Source organism: the organism of the source record quoted next, unplaced genomic scaffold, assembly GCF_019419815.1.
Source record: "Pyrus x bretschneideri cultivar Hongxiangsu unplaced genomic scaffold, Pyrus_bretschneideri_v1 Contig10, whole genome shotgun sequence".
NCBI lineage: Eukaryota > Viridiplantae > Streptophyta > Magnoliopsida > Rosales > Rosaceae > Pyrus > Pyrus x bretschneideri.
In genome coordinates this window covers 9,815,084-9,830,301 of record NW_025999391.1, presented here as the reverse complement: position 1 = coordinate 9,830,301, position 15,218 = coordinate 9,815,084, and the positions used below count along the sequence as shown (strand labels likewise).

At 35.2% G+C, this 15,218-nt stretch overlaps 1 protein-coding gene across 1 annotated transcript; it reads left to right on the top strand.

Annotated features, from left to right (window-relative positions):
• The first annotated feature begins 7,574 nt into the window (after positions 1-7,574).
• LOC103964419 (pseudouridine kinase) lies at positions 7,575-11,677 on the top strand. Its single transcript, XM_009377350.3, has 9 exons — positions 7,575-7,698; positions 7,835-7,963; positions 8,498-8,600; positions 9,076-9,123; positions 9,392-9,489; positions 9,610-9,724; positions 9,916-9,998; positions 10,424-10,976; positions 11,399-11,677. Exons 1-9 carry the CDS (start codon positions 7,609-7,611, stop codon positions 11,455-11,457), a joined length of 1,278 nt encoding a protein of 425 aa, XP_009375625.2. The 5' UTR covers positions 7,575-7,608; the 3' UTR covers positions 11,458-11,677.
• Positions 11,678-15,218: the final 3,541 nt, after the last annotated feature.

The window sequence follows — 15,218 nt, the reverse complement described above, 5'->3', positions numbered from 1 at the left end:
GATCATTTGATTTGGACTGCCTTAAAATTCAAAGAGAGAAATGCTATTCTCCTTCCTAATAATTAATCTCTTGGAAGGGCCTTATCAATACTCCAAAATGAATGACATCGCATGAAAGAGATGGCAAAAAAAGCAACAACAGAAAAAAACAACCTAAACTTATTACGTAGGTCAAGAAAAATATTAAAATTATTAAATAAGGATGCTAAAGGTACACGTTTACATATTTCATCACAAAAGAGATATCTTCAAATGATTACTAATTTTGTGGGTCCAATTATTCTACAAGGTATGATACAAACCCTAGCTACTTAGTGTAATGTACGAGTTAATTTTGTATAAGAGATCGTTTAAGTCTCTTTCAATTTTTTTTTTTTTAATTATTATTATCACAATCATGTCAACATTTTTCATTGAAAAATAACGTGCTAGCCTGACTAATATATAGTTAACTAGATGCCTGCCTGCAACTGATCAGATTTTATGTTGTTTTCTTGTTTTGCTTGATGCTTTACCTTAGGGTAACCTTAAAAAAAAATCATTAACTTCGAAGCATATTTACATACACACAAACACACACACACGACACGATATGCATTTGAAAATTCTTCCCGAGACAATATGCAATATTGATACCTGACATGAGACGTTAGGCCATCTCCAACCAATCCGGTCAAAGAGTCATAAGGTTAAAAATAGCTCGAAATGGCACAAAAACCTTCTCCAATCGAGGGTTAGGCCAAAGGATTTGTGGGCCCCACGGCCAAAACCACCAAATCAGGCCAGCTAGCTGGCCATTTCCTTCCAGCCAGCCCAATGAGCCTAGCCCACTTTTTTTTTTGGACGAAATTTTTTTTTTAAAGACCATTTCTCACATATTTTTTATCATTTCATACTATCTTCATTTTATTTCAATTCTTCACATTATATTCTCTTCCAATAATATTTCCTTTAATTTTTTCAATAATTTTCAAATGGCCACCTCTTTCAATAATCTTCCAATATATTCGAAAATCTTATTTTAATATGGTAGTTTAATTCAATTAACTATATTAATTCAATTAAAATAATAAATTATGTTTGGCCCATGGCCACCCCTTCGGTTGGAGATGATTTTTTGTCAAAGGGTTATATTTGGCCTTTCGCCCTTTGGCTCCCTCAGTTGGAGATGATATAAAATATGGTCTGATATTGTTCATTAAAATATAATTTCTTACAGAACTATATGACTAAACATAACCCTTTGACCCCTCTTTGGTTGGAGATGGCCTTAGAATTTTGGACTTAACTGTCAATAAAGTTGAAAAACCAGCTCGTTTCATATCCATGCTTAGAATTTTGGCGTATATTTTTCAGTTAAAATTAAATCATGGAAAGGCTGAACTTGTTGGCGACCACAGAGGACAAATCATCTTCCACTGGCTGAACATAAGTGGCATACAAGAGTCTCATAATATGCTTGAAAAAGCGCCCTTGTTTGTGAACCTGATAAAAACATGTGGCGCCTGCTAATTAACAATGTCACCCATTTTCAGTATCTATCATTTCAATCCCTTATGTAATATATTTTCATTGGCATATACGTTCGTTAGTGTTGCCTACAAATTCTATGCACCCATAGCTTTCATGGAGCTCATGCCATACAAGCCACATTGATTTTATAATATATATATATATAAGAATCACACATATCATTGGCCTAGAATACGTGCTGCGTAAGGTAATGCTGGCTACAGTTATATACATACATACATATATATATATATGTATATATATAAATAATTTAGGATTTGAAGACACTCATTTTGTAAGCACTAATTCATAATATATTTTAACGATCCAAACTATCTATATTTTGTAGGCATTCATCTTGCAAAACATTAAAAATATTCATTTGTAGTGAAAAAATAGACGAACACGGTTCTATATAAAGAAAACACCAAATTTAATGTAATTGTGATATAGTTTTGAATTCGAGTGAGTTTTGACAGATATGATCTCTAAGATAAGATATAAAAAATATACGTGGTTGAAATACTAATACATTACACAGTAAGTCCAAGAACCAACTCACTGTAGGAACTAGGAATTTTAAGAAATTAACTGAACAAGACATTTGTTTGAAACTGATTGCTGCAACTCTCCACCTCATGTTCTCTCTTGCAATAATTCTTTCCCTGCTTTTCAGAAAATTATATTGGTATGCCGGCTTTTCAAACTAAATTCCAAATTAACCGGGGACAGTGCGTCAATCCATGCTTTTATAGATTTTTCAAGTCCTCGTGGTTATCAATTGAACTTGGACTCTCCCACGGTATTTTAATTAGTCTTTTGGGACCATTACGCCAAGATGCATGTGATGGATCATTTTGACTTATTGGCATCATGGAAGGACTTTTCCTCGGCTAGCTTCTTTTCTTTCTCATATGTTCAAGTGTTTGGAATCTTATAAAATTAGTTTGCGGAGTCCCATGGTCCCATAGGTGTCAGAGGAGAAAACGACAGCAAAGAACTGAGTACTATTTGACCCGTACGTGTCTTATACGGGCATATTAGTAATTTTACAGTGTAGAATAAAAAAAATTAAACAGGATAGAACAGTAAAACAGAGGCAAAAGCGTCAGTTCACGGTTAATAAACGGTGACTTTCTACTGAGTTTTAGTCAGAAGTGTATATATGTGCCTAAATGAGTAGGTGTGGAAATCATGGGTTTTGGGTTGGTTTGGATAAGAATTGGTATTGGAGTTAATTATTTCAATCTGACTCACCACTGGTAGTGTTTGTGTATGAATTTGGTCAAGTTTATAACTTGATTAGTCATAAAATTAAACCTCTTAAAAATCAAGTTAAGCCAACTAACAAAGTACATAGAAAATTTGAATTGTGTTAGTTGGCTACATCCGTGTATATACTCTCTTACACTCAAACTTGAATTATTCTTAACATAGATTAGAATAGTTTACGTATCATATTGGAAAAGAAAAAACCTAACAAAATTGTATAAATTAATTTTTGTGAGGATGTGCTTTGTTTGGCTTACCTTGGTTTATACGAAACTTTTGTATGAGCTTAGAAAAGTTGAATGACTGTTCTTGAATTTTCAATTGATTTTTAGGTGGAACAAAAGCTGTTTTCGTGGTATCACATTAGATTAGTGCATGTATAAAGCTTATTGATCACATATACTATGCATCATCGTGCATGTGTTGTTCGTGTGTTTGACTGGAGTTTTACTATACATAAGGGGACGTGGGTGAATGTTAAACATTGTCCCATATTGAATAATTAAGAAACTTTACATACATTTATAAGTAATCGATCTCCTATCATTGCCAATTAATTTTACGACGTGGCTTCAACTTCCTTAAATGTCTAAGTAAATTTGGACGACTTGACAAGATTACACACTTATGTGTACAGATTGGCAAAACAATAGTGAGATTGATTGCAGACTTTTCTTTAAGAATTTTCAGCCCCAAAAACTCTAGTTCTTAATCCAATTGATTTTTTTGTTGACTATAAGATGAGTTTATTTCAAAGATTGTACGTCACCAATTTCAAAGATTGTACGTCACCACCATACTCGTGTTGTCAATTTAATTGCCAAGTGTACGACGTTGATGCAATGTGTGACCAAATTGAAAGAAGAAGGGAACGGGATCCCCTCCTGAGCGTGAGGACTAGAGCTTGCTAAGTAGCTCATATAAACCTTTAAAATTTGATTCAACAGCTGTAATTATTATAATTTTTAGAGAGATCTTCTGTTTGTAGTCGTTTGATCAAATTTCAAGAGTTCAGATGGGTTGCTTAGCAGACTCTGATCCCCATGCTCAAGAGGGGATCCAGTTCCAAAGAACAAGGACAGGTTTTCATAATAACCAGATTCATGCTTGGGTCTACCTTCCAACCTCTTTAATTCCATGTTGTAAATTTGTAATTTAATTAATAACTGAAAATATTACATTATTTCTCAGTCGGGATTTTTCTAGTTGACAACTTTTTTTCCAAAGTATAAAGTGCACTAAATGGGTAATATGCATGTAATGTCTAGAAGGCAGCCAGGTGGGGGTTTGTATAAGCACTTAGCATCAAATTTTTGTGGATATTTGTAAATGTACTTAATTGATAACTGCTAGTATTATTTACTTTTTATATTATTTTGTTACAAATAAAAAAAAAATTGTGAAAAATGAAGGAGGAGTGCCGTTTAGATGTATTTGGACACAGAGAAACAAACAGTTTTTTCTTGTTGTTTGTTTTTTATTTAAAATAAATCCCATTGAACAGCATGTGCCTAATATTATGACTCTCTTCTTCTTTGCCTAATCTTGATCTTAATATTTTGGTAGGTTTTCATTTGATTTTTCAAATACGACTTGTAGTTCACAACTGTTCAACTTGTGAAGAGAGTTATCCTTTCGTTTAAGCTCCAATGTTGGACTCTCCCTTCCCTCAATGTCATTTGCATAACCAATATTACAAAAAAAAAAAAAAAAAAAAAAAAAAAAAAAGAACACGAGAGTCTTTTAATGACATTCTAACTTGTTCACATTGCCTTTTACTATTTTGATCTCCCTTTATGATTTAGTGATACTCGGCTCCATTACAAGTAAAAGATCTCAAGTTCCAACTACATGATTGACGAGTTTGATACTCGTCTCCACTAAAAGGAGAAGATCTCAAGTTTCAACTGCATGGTTGACGAGTTTGATACTCAATTATGGTCACTTATGTGGTTTAACATGCTCCAAATTGGAAAGATGATATAACCTTAAACGATGTAGGTGGAGCGATTGAATTTGGGGGTGAAAAATGTGAAGTATAAGCACTCAAGAGTGTGGAGCAACACCAAACGTAGCCTGGACACACGGGTCCAAGCCTGCCAAGCTTGTGGGCTTGAACTAAGAATCCCCCTCAGTGGATTACTGAATCATGCACCTCTGAAAGATCCATGCATATCCCCTCATGAGTACAAGTTTGTGAATTTCCAAATAGTTTCGTGGATACTTAATTGATAATACCAAGTAATGCTTTGGTGACTCGGATACTCTAATGACATACTTGCTTGATTAATCATCCAGTTATATGAGTTGTAACATGAATTAACATACTCCAAATTCGAGTGTCCATTACAATCACTTCATACTCCAAGTCAGGTTTTAAGATTGATAATACTATATCTGCCCTCAATTCATTGGAATATTAACACATGAATTTATGCGGGTTTCAATTGCAAATGTTTTCTGACATTGACGCAACTCCTCACTTTGATCCCTAAGTTTCAATTGATCAATATTAACCTTCTTTTTTATCTTACTATTTCTCCAATTGATTTGTTATTTTTGTGAGTTTTCACCGTAATCACAATTTTTAGCTTAGCACATGACTTGTGAAACTGACAAAGTGACAACTATTTGCTCTATGAAGAGGATCACTAATTAATATTTAGTGTGTCACTAATTTTATAGAACTAGGACATCTTCATTGCAGCCAGTATGCTTTGGTCGACAACCAAAACAAAATCAGTGCTACTTTTCATTTGCTTAATCATATCTGGTAAACAGGCCACCGCGCATTTTTCTTTTTCAACCTTTAATTTTCCTTGTAATAATGCTTGTCAGTGTATACATCGCCATCCTTTTGGGATCACCATCAGCTAAATGGAAGTCAAAATAACTTTTAGGTTCTTAATCCCAAATCCAATTGATAATAAGGAGCACCTAAAGACGTGGATATCGGGTGACGATATATGCATGTACTGTTTACAAAGCGGCCGGGTTGGCCGTTGTATAAGAACTTATTTTGGTCGGTTTGGATAAGCACTTAATTGGAAGCAGATTTTATGTGTATATTTGTGAATTTCCTTAAATGATAAGTGATAAGTGTTAGAACTAAATAAGATAATACTGACCCAAAATGAAATGTCAAAAAGAAGGAGTGCCGTTTGTAGATGTATTTGGACATATTTCAAAAAGGAGTTCACAAGCAACTTTCTCCTCTTGTTTATTTGTTCTCTAGATGAATCTACAAAACACGTGCCTAACAAATTAATTTAATTACGTTTTACTAACCATTATTTGTTTTAGTAATATTTCTTTTTCGTAATATTAATTGAGATTTCGTTTTTAAATCTTATTCTACTAAAGGCCAAAAGTTGCATATGATAAATTATCATAATAATGAGGGCCTTCCACCTTACTCGAATTCAAATCCTCACTCTCCCCTCAATTGAAGTAATATTGCTTATACTAAAAATATTACTTGGCCATTTAGGTCTCCAATCTGTTTGTGGCCTTTTCTTTAGGCTTGATCGAATTGAGCCTGACCCAAATTTACCCTTCGTTATTGTCTAAAGCCCAAATTTGCCAATTACATATTTTCTTTGGTTAATTACCCACTACACTAATCATCAAATCTTTCCATAACTTCTCAAATATGGCACCTTTATTTTCAAGGATAATACTTGCATTGTGGGGATGCACATATTCAATTTGCAAATAACATATAATGATGGAATAAAATTAAAGATCTGAACCGTTCTACTAATTAATCTTAATTTGAAGACCATCTCTACACCGTCAATTTTTTTTATACATTTAAATGACTAAATCACTCCAATTGAAATGATTTTTTTAGGGTGATCTTCAAATGAAGAATAAAAAAAATTAAATGGTTCTGGATTATAAAATTTGTACAGTCAAGATATGTTATTCGCAAGAGAAGAATGTAAGTATTATCCTATTTTTAATACAACAAAATAATTTGCACTAAGCAATGAAAGACTAAGGTTAAGCCACAGAATCAGTTGATCATAACAATTAGATACCGAAACTTATCACATTGTAAAACTAGAACTATATCTTTAAAGTCGCGACGAGGGCATCGATTGCCCCTAGCTTAGTGGCCCAACCATGGTAGAAGAGGACATCAATTGCCTTTGGCGAGAATAAAACCTAATATCTCTTATTCATAAGTAAAGAAGAATACCACTAGATCATAGTATTAAGTAGCAGAGTCAAAAACTTAAAAGGGCAAAAAGAACAAATTTTGGGTACTTGGTGTAGACTAAGACCTAGTTTGGTACTGAGGTGATTCTGAAAAAAGCTGCTATCAAAAAAAGCTGGGAGCTGTTTTTGTGTTTGGTAAACACTCAGCTTCAGCTTTTTTTTCACAGTTTTGGATGAAAAAAAGCCAAAAACAAGAAGCTGCAAAACCCAGCTTTGAAAAACCGGTTTTTTTTCACATTTGTTTTACATAAAAGTTTACCAAACACTCTAATACTGTTTTTTTTTTTTTCAAAAGCACTTTTACAAAAAAGTTTACCAAACACTCTGCTACTTTATTTCACAGCTGCTTATTCTCACAGCACAGTAGAAGCAGTTTTTTTTCAAAGCACAGCAATACCAAACCAGCCCTAAATTCTATGGGGTTCATAGCAACTCTCGAAAAGAGTCGGGACAACAGAAAACATAGCCCATGCACAAAGCTGGGCCCAAATTGTTTGGGCTTTTAACTAAACTTGAGCTTCTTAAAATGTCAGCCGAAAGAATTGTTGTCAGTGGAAGTCCCTCTACGAAGTCGCCTGGAGATACACCTACACAGCAACAATGGAGGAAAGCAGTGCACAGAGGCGACTGGATTCAATTTCTCGTCACCTTCTATTGCAACCTCCTCAACCTAACCATGGCCTTCAACAGGTAGGATTGAATTCCTTTTTTATTTACTTTTAGTTTTTGGGTTGTATTTTGCTGAATTTGCTGAAAAACTGAAACAAAAAAAAAAAAAAAAAAAAAACCCAAAAGAATGCTGTATTTGATGAATTATAATTGGTAGGCGGTGTTATTAAGTAATGGGAAACCGGAAAGTGAAGGGTCAGAGGCTGTGGTGATAGGAGGCATGGTGTTGGACATTCATGCCACACCTTCCATCCCTTCAAATCCCAGAACCACCACTCCTGGCAAGGTATTTGTTAGTTTAATTTTACTTCCCACAAATTTTTATTTGAATTTATTTTTCATATTAAGTGTTTTCTTTTGTGTGAATTTGAATCGGGTATCGAACATTGTCTTCTTATTTGTGTCTGGTAAACTACATTGGTTGGTATTTGAGATTCCACTTTTATTAAAGAACTTGAAGTAATGAATGAAAAGGATTTTGTGCTCCAAGTCCCTTCCTTTTGAATGTAAAATGACCAGTAGACATGAGTTATGTCGGTTAGCTAGGGCACTGTGGTGAAAATATCGCCTTGTGCTTATAAAATGATCAATGCTCAAGGGGGAAAGGAAGTTTTCATTTGTGTTTGATTGAGTATTTTAACCCTTTGAAATTCTATACCCGAATTCCTAGTTTTCCCAATTGTAGCTTTAAAGGATCAAGTAATTTTTTTCCCCTGCTAACATAGAGACGGTTTCTGGCATGTCTAGAATTTGGAAAGATTAGTGCTTTTACTAGATATACTTATTTGCCAATGCTTACCTGTGGGAATTATCTGTTCAGGTCAGCTATGTATTAGGAGGGGTAGCAAGGAATGTTGCCGAGTGCATGTCAAAGCTAGGAGCTAAGCCCTTCATGATAAGCGCCTTGGGCCTTGACATGGCAGGTGATCTTCTAACCTTTTTTTTATTTGACGTTACAATCATGGTTTTCCAATCTCAGTACAAGACATGTAGGTCTCGTCCTGAACCAGAGGTTGTGAAAACTCATGACAATTATTTGGATGCTTTGTAGGAAAATATCAAGTGAGGCTTTTGGGGCTGGGATACGCATCTGACATGTTTGATTAGTCATAATATAGGGATGCTAGTTTTCCGGTAATTTCAGGAACGATATGAACATAAGACAAATTTGAGTGCTCATTCTATTCACTCCAAAATCTGATTTTAGGATTGATAAGAATAATTGGAAATATTAATGTATTTGAATTTTAACAAGTGAACCTCAAAATATCTCTATTTGTTTCCCTGATAGGCTTAATCACTAGGCTGTGACTGTTTCTCTGAACTTTATATTTGCACCATAATCAAGATTTTTGTTCAGCACGTGACTTGTGAAACTGACAGCTTCTATGTTACTAGGAAACTTATTGTTGGAGCACTGGAAGTCTTCTAGGCTATCTATGGAAGGTCATCTATTATGTTTGAAATTTTATCTTTCACCTACACTGACTTTTGATATAGTAATAACTCTAGGTTGCAAAGAATTTTTTTTTTTTTTTTTAATATTTTATATAGCCAGTTTGACTTATCTTCCGGTGTGTGTGCGTGTGTGCATGTCTCATAGGGATAAACTACAATCAAGTTTTTGTGCCTTTTTCTCTTCATCTTGAAGTGATAAAAAATATGTTTACAGTTCCTAGTAGTATGTTAATTTGTAATGATGGTTTTGGAGTAGGCATTTTGAGGCACCAAAATGTTGAGACTCCTGTTGTGTGCAACGTACTTGATGTTAATGGGGAGGTGGCCGCTGGTGTTGCGAGTGTAGAAGCTCTCGTAAGTACAATTTCAATTAAATAAGTTGCTTATTTATGACAACGGTCAAATTGGAAAAGTAGAGAAAAGTTTATAAATTCTACAAGAAGCTGTTTTGCTTACATGATGACCATGGCACAGGAAAAGTTTCTGACGCCCGAGTGGATCCAACAGTTTAAATACAGTATACGCTCTGCTCCAGTGTTGATGATTGATGCAAACCTGAATCTTTCTGCTCTAAAAGCTTCTTGCCAATGTAATTCTACCATCTTGTACACACAAAACTCACACCCACACATACATACTCATTTGATATACAATATACATACATGTATATATATGTATGCTGTTATCATTGGTTCATTTCTTGGCTCAAAAGTAATTACAAATTTTTTTGTTCTTTTATTCCAAATGTTTATCTTCTCTCTTAATTTGGGTTTCTTTCAGTGGCAGCAGAATCTAAAATTCCAGTGTGGTTTGAGCCTGTATCGGTAACAAAATCTAGAAGAATCAATTCAATTTCCAAGTATGTGAGTGTTATGCTTTTGCACTTACATTCACATTTAGCAATTAATGTTCTTAAATGTTATATCCAGCTCATTTTGGGATTGGTTACTCCCTTTTTCTAGTCCGCAGTGTTATACCGTTTTAGTCTATTTTTCTTGCTGGGAGGTGCGGTATGGAAGAAAGGGTCCTGATCCGCATTTCCCCCTCCCTTCATTTGTACAGGATTTAATCTCAACAAAATTTCAGAGAGATGATCTCATTGTATAAACATGCTGTTTGTAGGGTAATTGGATCCAACCCCCTTGGCATCTTTTATCAAAACATGCATACAGTTATTTAAGGTTAAATAATAAAAACAGATTTTATGCTTGGTCCAAGTGTAATCTTTATATTTCCAGGGTTGCTTTTTTTCCTCATCAACGGCTAACATGCTGATCATTTGGTACAGGTAAGTTTTGCTTCACCCAACGAGGATGAACTTGTTGCCATGGCAAATGCTTTATCCGGTGGAAATGTGTTTTCTCCAATTGAAAGGGATCAATGCTCAACCGAAACTTTGTTCCATATGCTAAAACCCGCGGTCTGGGTTTTGCTAGAGAAAGGTATCAAAATAGTTGTTGTGACCGTTGGTTCAGATGGAGTGTTCTTATGCTCTAAAGGAGGGCCAAGCTTCATGAGAACTGTTTGCAAGGGAAACAAACCAAATGTTTCCAATGCGGAATTGTTTAACACTGTGACTGCAAGTTGTCCATCAAGTGCGTTCTCAAATCCTTTAGATTCTGACAAAAGCTCGTTTCTCTTTGCTGTGCAATTTCCTGCACTTCCTGCATCGGTGGTAAGGCTTACAGGAGCTGGCGATTGCTTGGTTGGGGGGACTGTTGCTTCCATTTGTGCAGGTTTAGATGTCATGCAAAGTCTAGCAGTTGGTATTGCAGCTTCCAAAGCTGCAGTTGAGGCAGAGACCAATGTGCCTCGTGTACTTAATCTGGCCGCAATAGCAGGTACGAGTTTGAAGCTGTATTTTGCATACAGAGTAAATAATGTGTGTTTCAAAATGGATTGGCGCTCATATTTTTTCCCATCGCATTCAGTTTACATGTTTGCTGGGAAGCTTAAGACAATAAGGTGGCCTAATTTCAGAATTTCGAGCTACCATGAAATCACCGCAGTTATCCATGTGATGCTTGAGATCTTAGCTACCACATTCACATGACAAACAGATGATATATCTCATTATAAATAAGTTGGAAAACAAATTTGTGAACCCCGTTTCTGAGATTCATCCAAATGATGTCGTGTAATGGGATTTCAGAAAAGAAAAAAAACACATTTAACTTTTGGCAGTTTTGCATGACTGAAAGAGGTTCAATTATTTGATGCGAGGCTGTATATACTGATTGTTATACAATTTGTTTGGATGCAGATGATGCAAAGTTGGTATACTCGGCTGCAAAAGTTGTGTTCCATCAATCAGTGCTTTAAAACCGTGGAATTGTGAATCAAGAGTTGAATTGGTTGAATTTTGCATATCAGATGGAAAATTTCGGTTGAGAACAATGTCAGATGGAAATTTCCACTTGAGAAACAACCGTGAGTCTTTGTTGTCTTGTAATGTCATGCATTTGAGTTTATGAGCTACTGGAGTTGTTTACTGATGAAAAATAATTAATGAAGAAGCAATGCTTATGGTTTGTGTGAGTAATTGGAAATTTCTCTGAACTCAACGTGAAACCAGTCACTTGGTACTACGGTCTAGTGGTATTCCTCTTCACTTATAAGTGAGAGGTCTTAGGTTCGATTTTCGCCAAAAGCAAATTTCAATCATATTATTGCTAGCCTATTATATTATTGTTGGCCCATTGTGAAGCTAAGCCTACCCTCTCTCTTAGTGTAAAAAATATTGTTCAGTTGTACACTAATAAGACGGTCTGGAGGCGTATAATCTTGTACGATGGGATGTTAGCTGGCTTTCACGTTCCAATGTGGCGCTCAAGAAATTGAGATTTTAGTGTTGCATTTAATTTATAACACCTCAATGATTTTTTCGTTTTATTTTTGTGCAATGCGATACTCTATTTTATAATTTATGAGGAGGGAATTTCAAATCCGACCAAAAAGAGACAAATTGAAGTGGCCTAACTTCTGCATCAAATGTACTCCTAGCCCTTAGCCCTAGGAATGGGTAGCGTCTGTGCCAGAAATCATCAAATTTTAGATCAGAAACGATAAGACCACAGAACATAAACAATGCTCATGTGCTCATATAAGTCAGTTCTAAATCTTCAGAGAACCACAAAACCAAAGCTGAAATATTAAGAATTCTCTGAGAGAAGACTAAAAAAAATATAAAGGAATGGTGCCGTACTAGAATAATATGGGAAACTCACCCCCAGAAAGCAGAAAAATAATAGGACGGAAAAATCATTCTTTGAATTAACATGATAAAAACCAAAACATGATTTAGGTGTTTAAATCACTGAAATTGAGAAAAACAAAGTACAAAACAATTTGAGAAAAACACTGAAATTGAAATGTGTGATGTCTAGAATTATTGTTCAGCTTTCCTTGTCAAATCTTGTAAATTGTACCACACATGCTCTCGATAGATTTAAAGTTCAAATGTCACTTTTGGGATCTTTGCTGCTGGAAATTATTGAGAAAATATCTTTTCAATGATTTAAAGAATAATAAGTTTACATGGCCTTGACTCACACTTGTGCTACCAACTCAGCCGAACTACCATAACAAACTTAGCCTAACTAATCACAGCAACTAACAACATATTACAACAGAATTAACCAAAGCTAAGTTCTATCTTTTACAAGAGAGTTACCCAAGAATACATAAAACCCTCATGTTGATTTCCTATCACGTGAACAACTTGCCCATTCGGCATATGAAAAGGCATTTATGCTCAGTGGTGTTGAACTTTTAGAAAGCCAAAAACTAGGGGTGGGCGCGGTGCGGTTCGGTGTGGTTTAAACCGAAACTTTTTACGGTGCGGTTTTGAAGTCAAAACCGAAATGAAACCAAACCGTTTGGTTTGGTTCAGTGCAGTTTCAAATGGTTTCAGTTTGGTTTTTGAGAAAAAAATGTACAATTTAAAATATACACATATTTATGCATAAGATGGTCCTATTTTCCTTGTATATTAATTAATGAATATGCAGCAAAATTGCACCAACAACAATGCAGCAAAAAACAGCGGCAAAACTGCCAAAAAAATGCAGCCAAACTGCATAAAAAACGCAGAAAAACTGCAGCAAAACAACACGAAAAACCGCACCAAAAATGCAGCAAAAAACTGCATTGAAACTGCAGCAAAAAACAGCAGCTAAACTGCAGCTAAACTGCACCAAAAAACTGCACCAAAACTGCACCAAAACTGAACCAAAAAACTGCACAAAACTGCACCAAAAAAACTGCACAAAACTGCACAGAAACGCATCACATCTACTAAAATTCAACTTGATCACCAATCACAATACTTTACTACAACCCAATTGAAAAGTTAAGTTTGCCATAATACAACTAAAGTTCAAACTTCAAAGTTTCAAACAAAGTTCAATGTCAAATGCCTTATGGCATTAGTACAACCAAAAAAATAAATGGTTCATGGAATTCAACAAAGTCTTGGTTTTCAACTTACTTTGCATCGTTCAAGTTTCAAACCTTTGTCTTTCCTTTTCCTTTTGGACACTTATTCTTTGAAGGTTTAGGAGGCCTTTGAGCTTGTGAAGACCTTGCACCTTGTAAACGCATAAAGGGAGGCTCTTGTGAATTAGAACCTTGAGATTGCTTTGGAGCTTGTTGTGGTTGTTGATCAAGAGTAAGAGAGGCAATGCTTGAAGTCGATTTGGCCAACTCTACACAATACAAAACATAAAAAATATAATTGATGTTTATTGAAAAAAAAAAAAAACGAAGAAAGTTCTTTTACTTCAAATGATATACTTACCCGATTCAATACTTTCATAGAACTCAATGTGGTCAATTGAAGGTGCATCATCCTCCAAAGTAATAATATTATCACCCATCAACCAATTTTGCATGCATATCAAGGCATCCACCGATTTAGGAGTTAAAGAACTCCTAAAATTCGAAATCACTCGACCACCGGTGCTAAAAGCACTCTCCGATGCCACGGTCGAAACTTGAATTGCAAGAATATCTTTTGCAATTACGGCCAATATAGGATACTTGTTACCATTTACCTTCTACCATATGAGAATGTTAAAATACTTTGTAGACTCCTCTTTTGTAATTTGAACCAAGGGATCAAACAAATAAGAATCCACCTCATCTCCCACCACTTTCTCATCACTATCTTCAACAAAATGCATCCATTCATCAATTAGATCATCTTCTGTCATAGCCACATTAGATGAGGTAGAAGAAGGTTGTGATTGTAAATTTTCCGATTTCTTCATGTATTTTCCACCTTCAACATTAGGAACATATTCATATAAAGGGCACGCAATATATTTTTTATTTCTTCAGTTTTCAATTGTGCCTCAATGTCTGAAAGTTTCTTTCTAAAGAGTTGTGTGACATGCCTCAACTTAAACCTCGGATCTAAAACAAGTCCAATCACAATAAGACGGTTCAATTCATGGTATGAGTCAAAATATTTTTCATATTTTGATCTCATATCGGATGCCATTGCCTTCAATAATTGCTCCAATAGTAAACCCACTTGCATGTTGGCTCGGGATTCCAAGTTATTGATGGCGGTCTCCACTTTTATGACATCATGGAGGCGGGTATGAACTGTGGAATGTGTAGAAGCACTCTCCCTCAAAGTCACATCATAAAACACCCATAAAAACTTGACAAAAACCTCTGCCTTAGACCAATCTTCTTCCGTTGGTGGTCCAACCTTTTTCCTTCCTTTGGTTTAGCAAACAATAATAACACCATCTTCATCTTTTTCATCTTCAACTTCCTTAAAGTAAGCCAATAAGGGACTTGCTTCATCCTCTGCCATTGTAGCAAAGGCCTTCTTAAATTTCAAGGCTACATCCAACATAACAAATGTAGAATTTCATCGAGTAGGGCAATCAAGGCAAACCGTTGCTTTGCACGTCAATTTCACCCTATTCACGGCTTACCTAAAAAGCTCCAATCTTTGTGGAGAGCTCCTCACAAACCTCACACAATTTCTTATAGCTAATAGACCATTATTTAGCCTTTTCATCCCATGACTCATAGTTATGTTGGTTATGTGAGCGATACATCTCACA

Excerpts from the sequence above, each read along its gene's own strand:
- LOC103964419 (XM_009377350.3), top strand. The coding sequence starts at position 7,609 with ATGGAGGAAAGCAGTGCACAGAGGCGACTGGATTCAATTTCTCGTCAC. Across the intron at positions 8,601-9,075 it reads CTTGGGCCTTGACATGGCAG|GAAACTTATTGTTGGAGCAC; the intron begins GTGATCTTCTAA and ends CTATGTTACTAG. Across the intron at positions 9,999-10,423 it reads TCAATTCAATTTCCAAGTAT|GTAAGTTTTGCTTCACCCAA; the intron begins GTGAGTGTTATG and ends CATTTGGTACAG.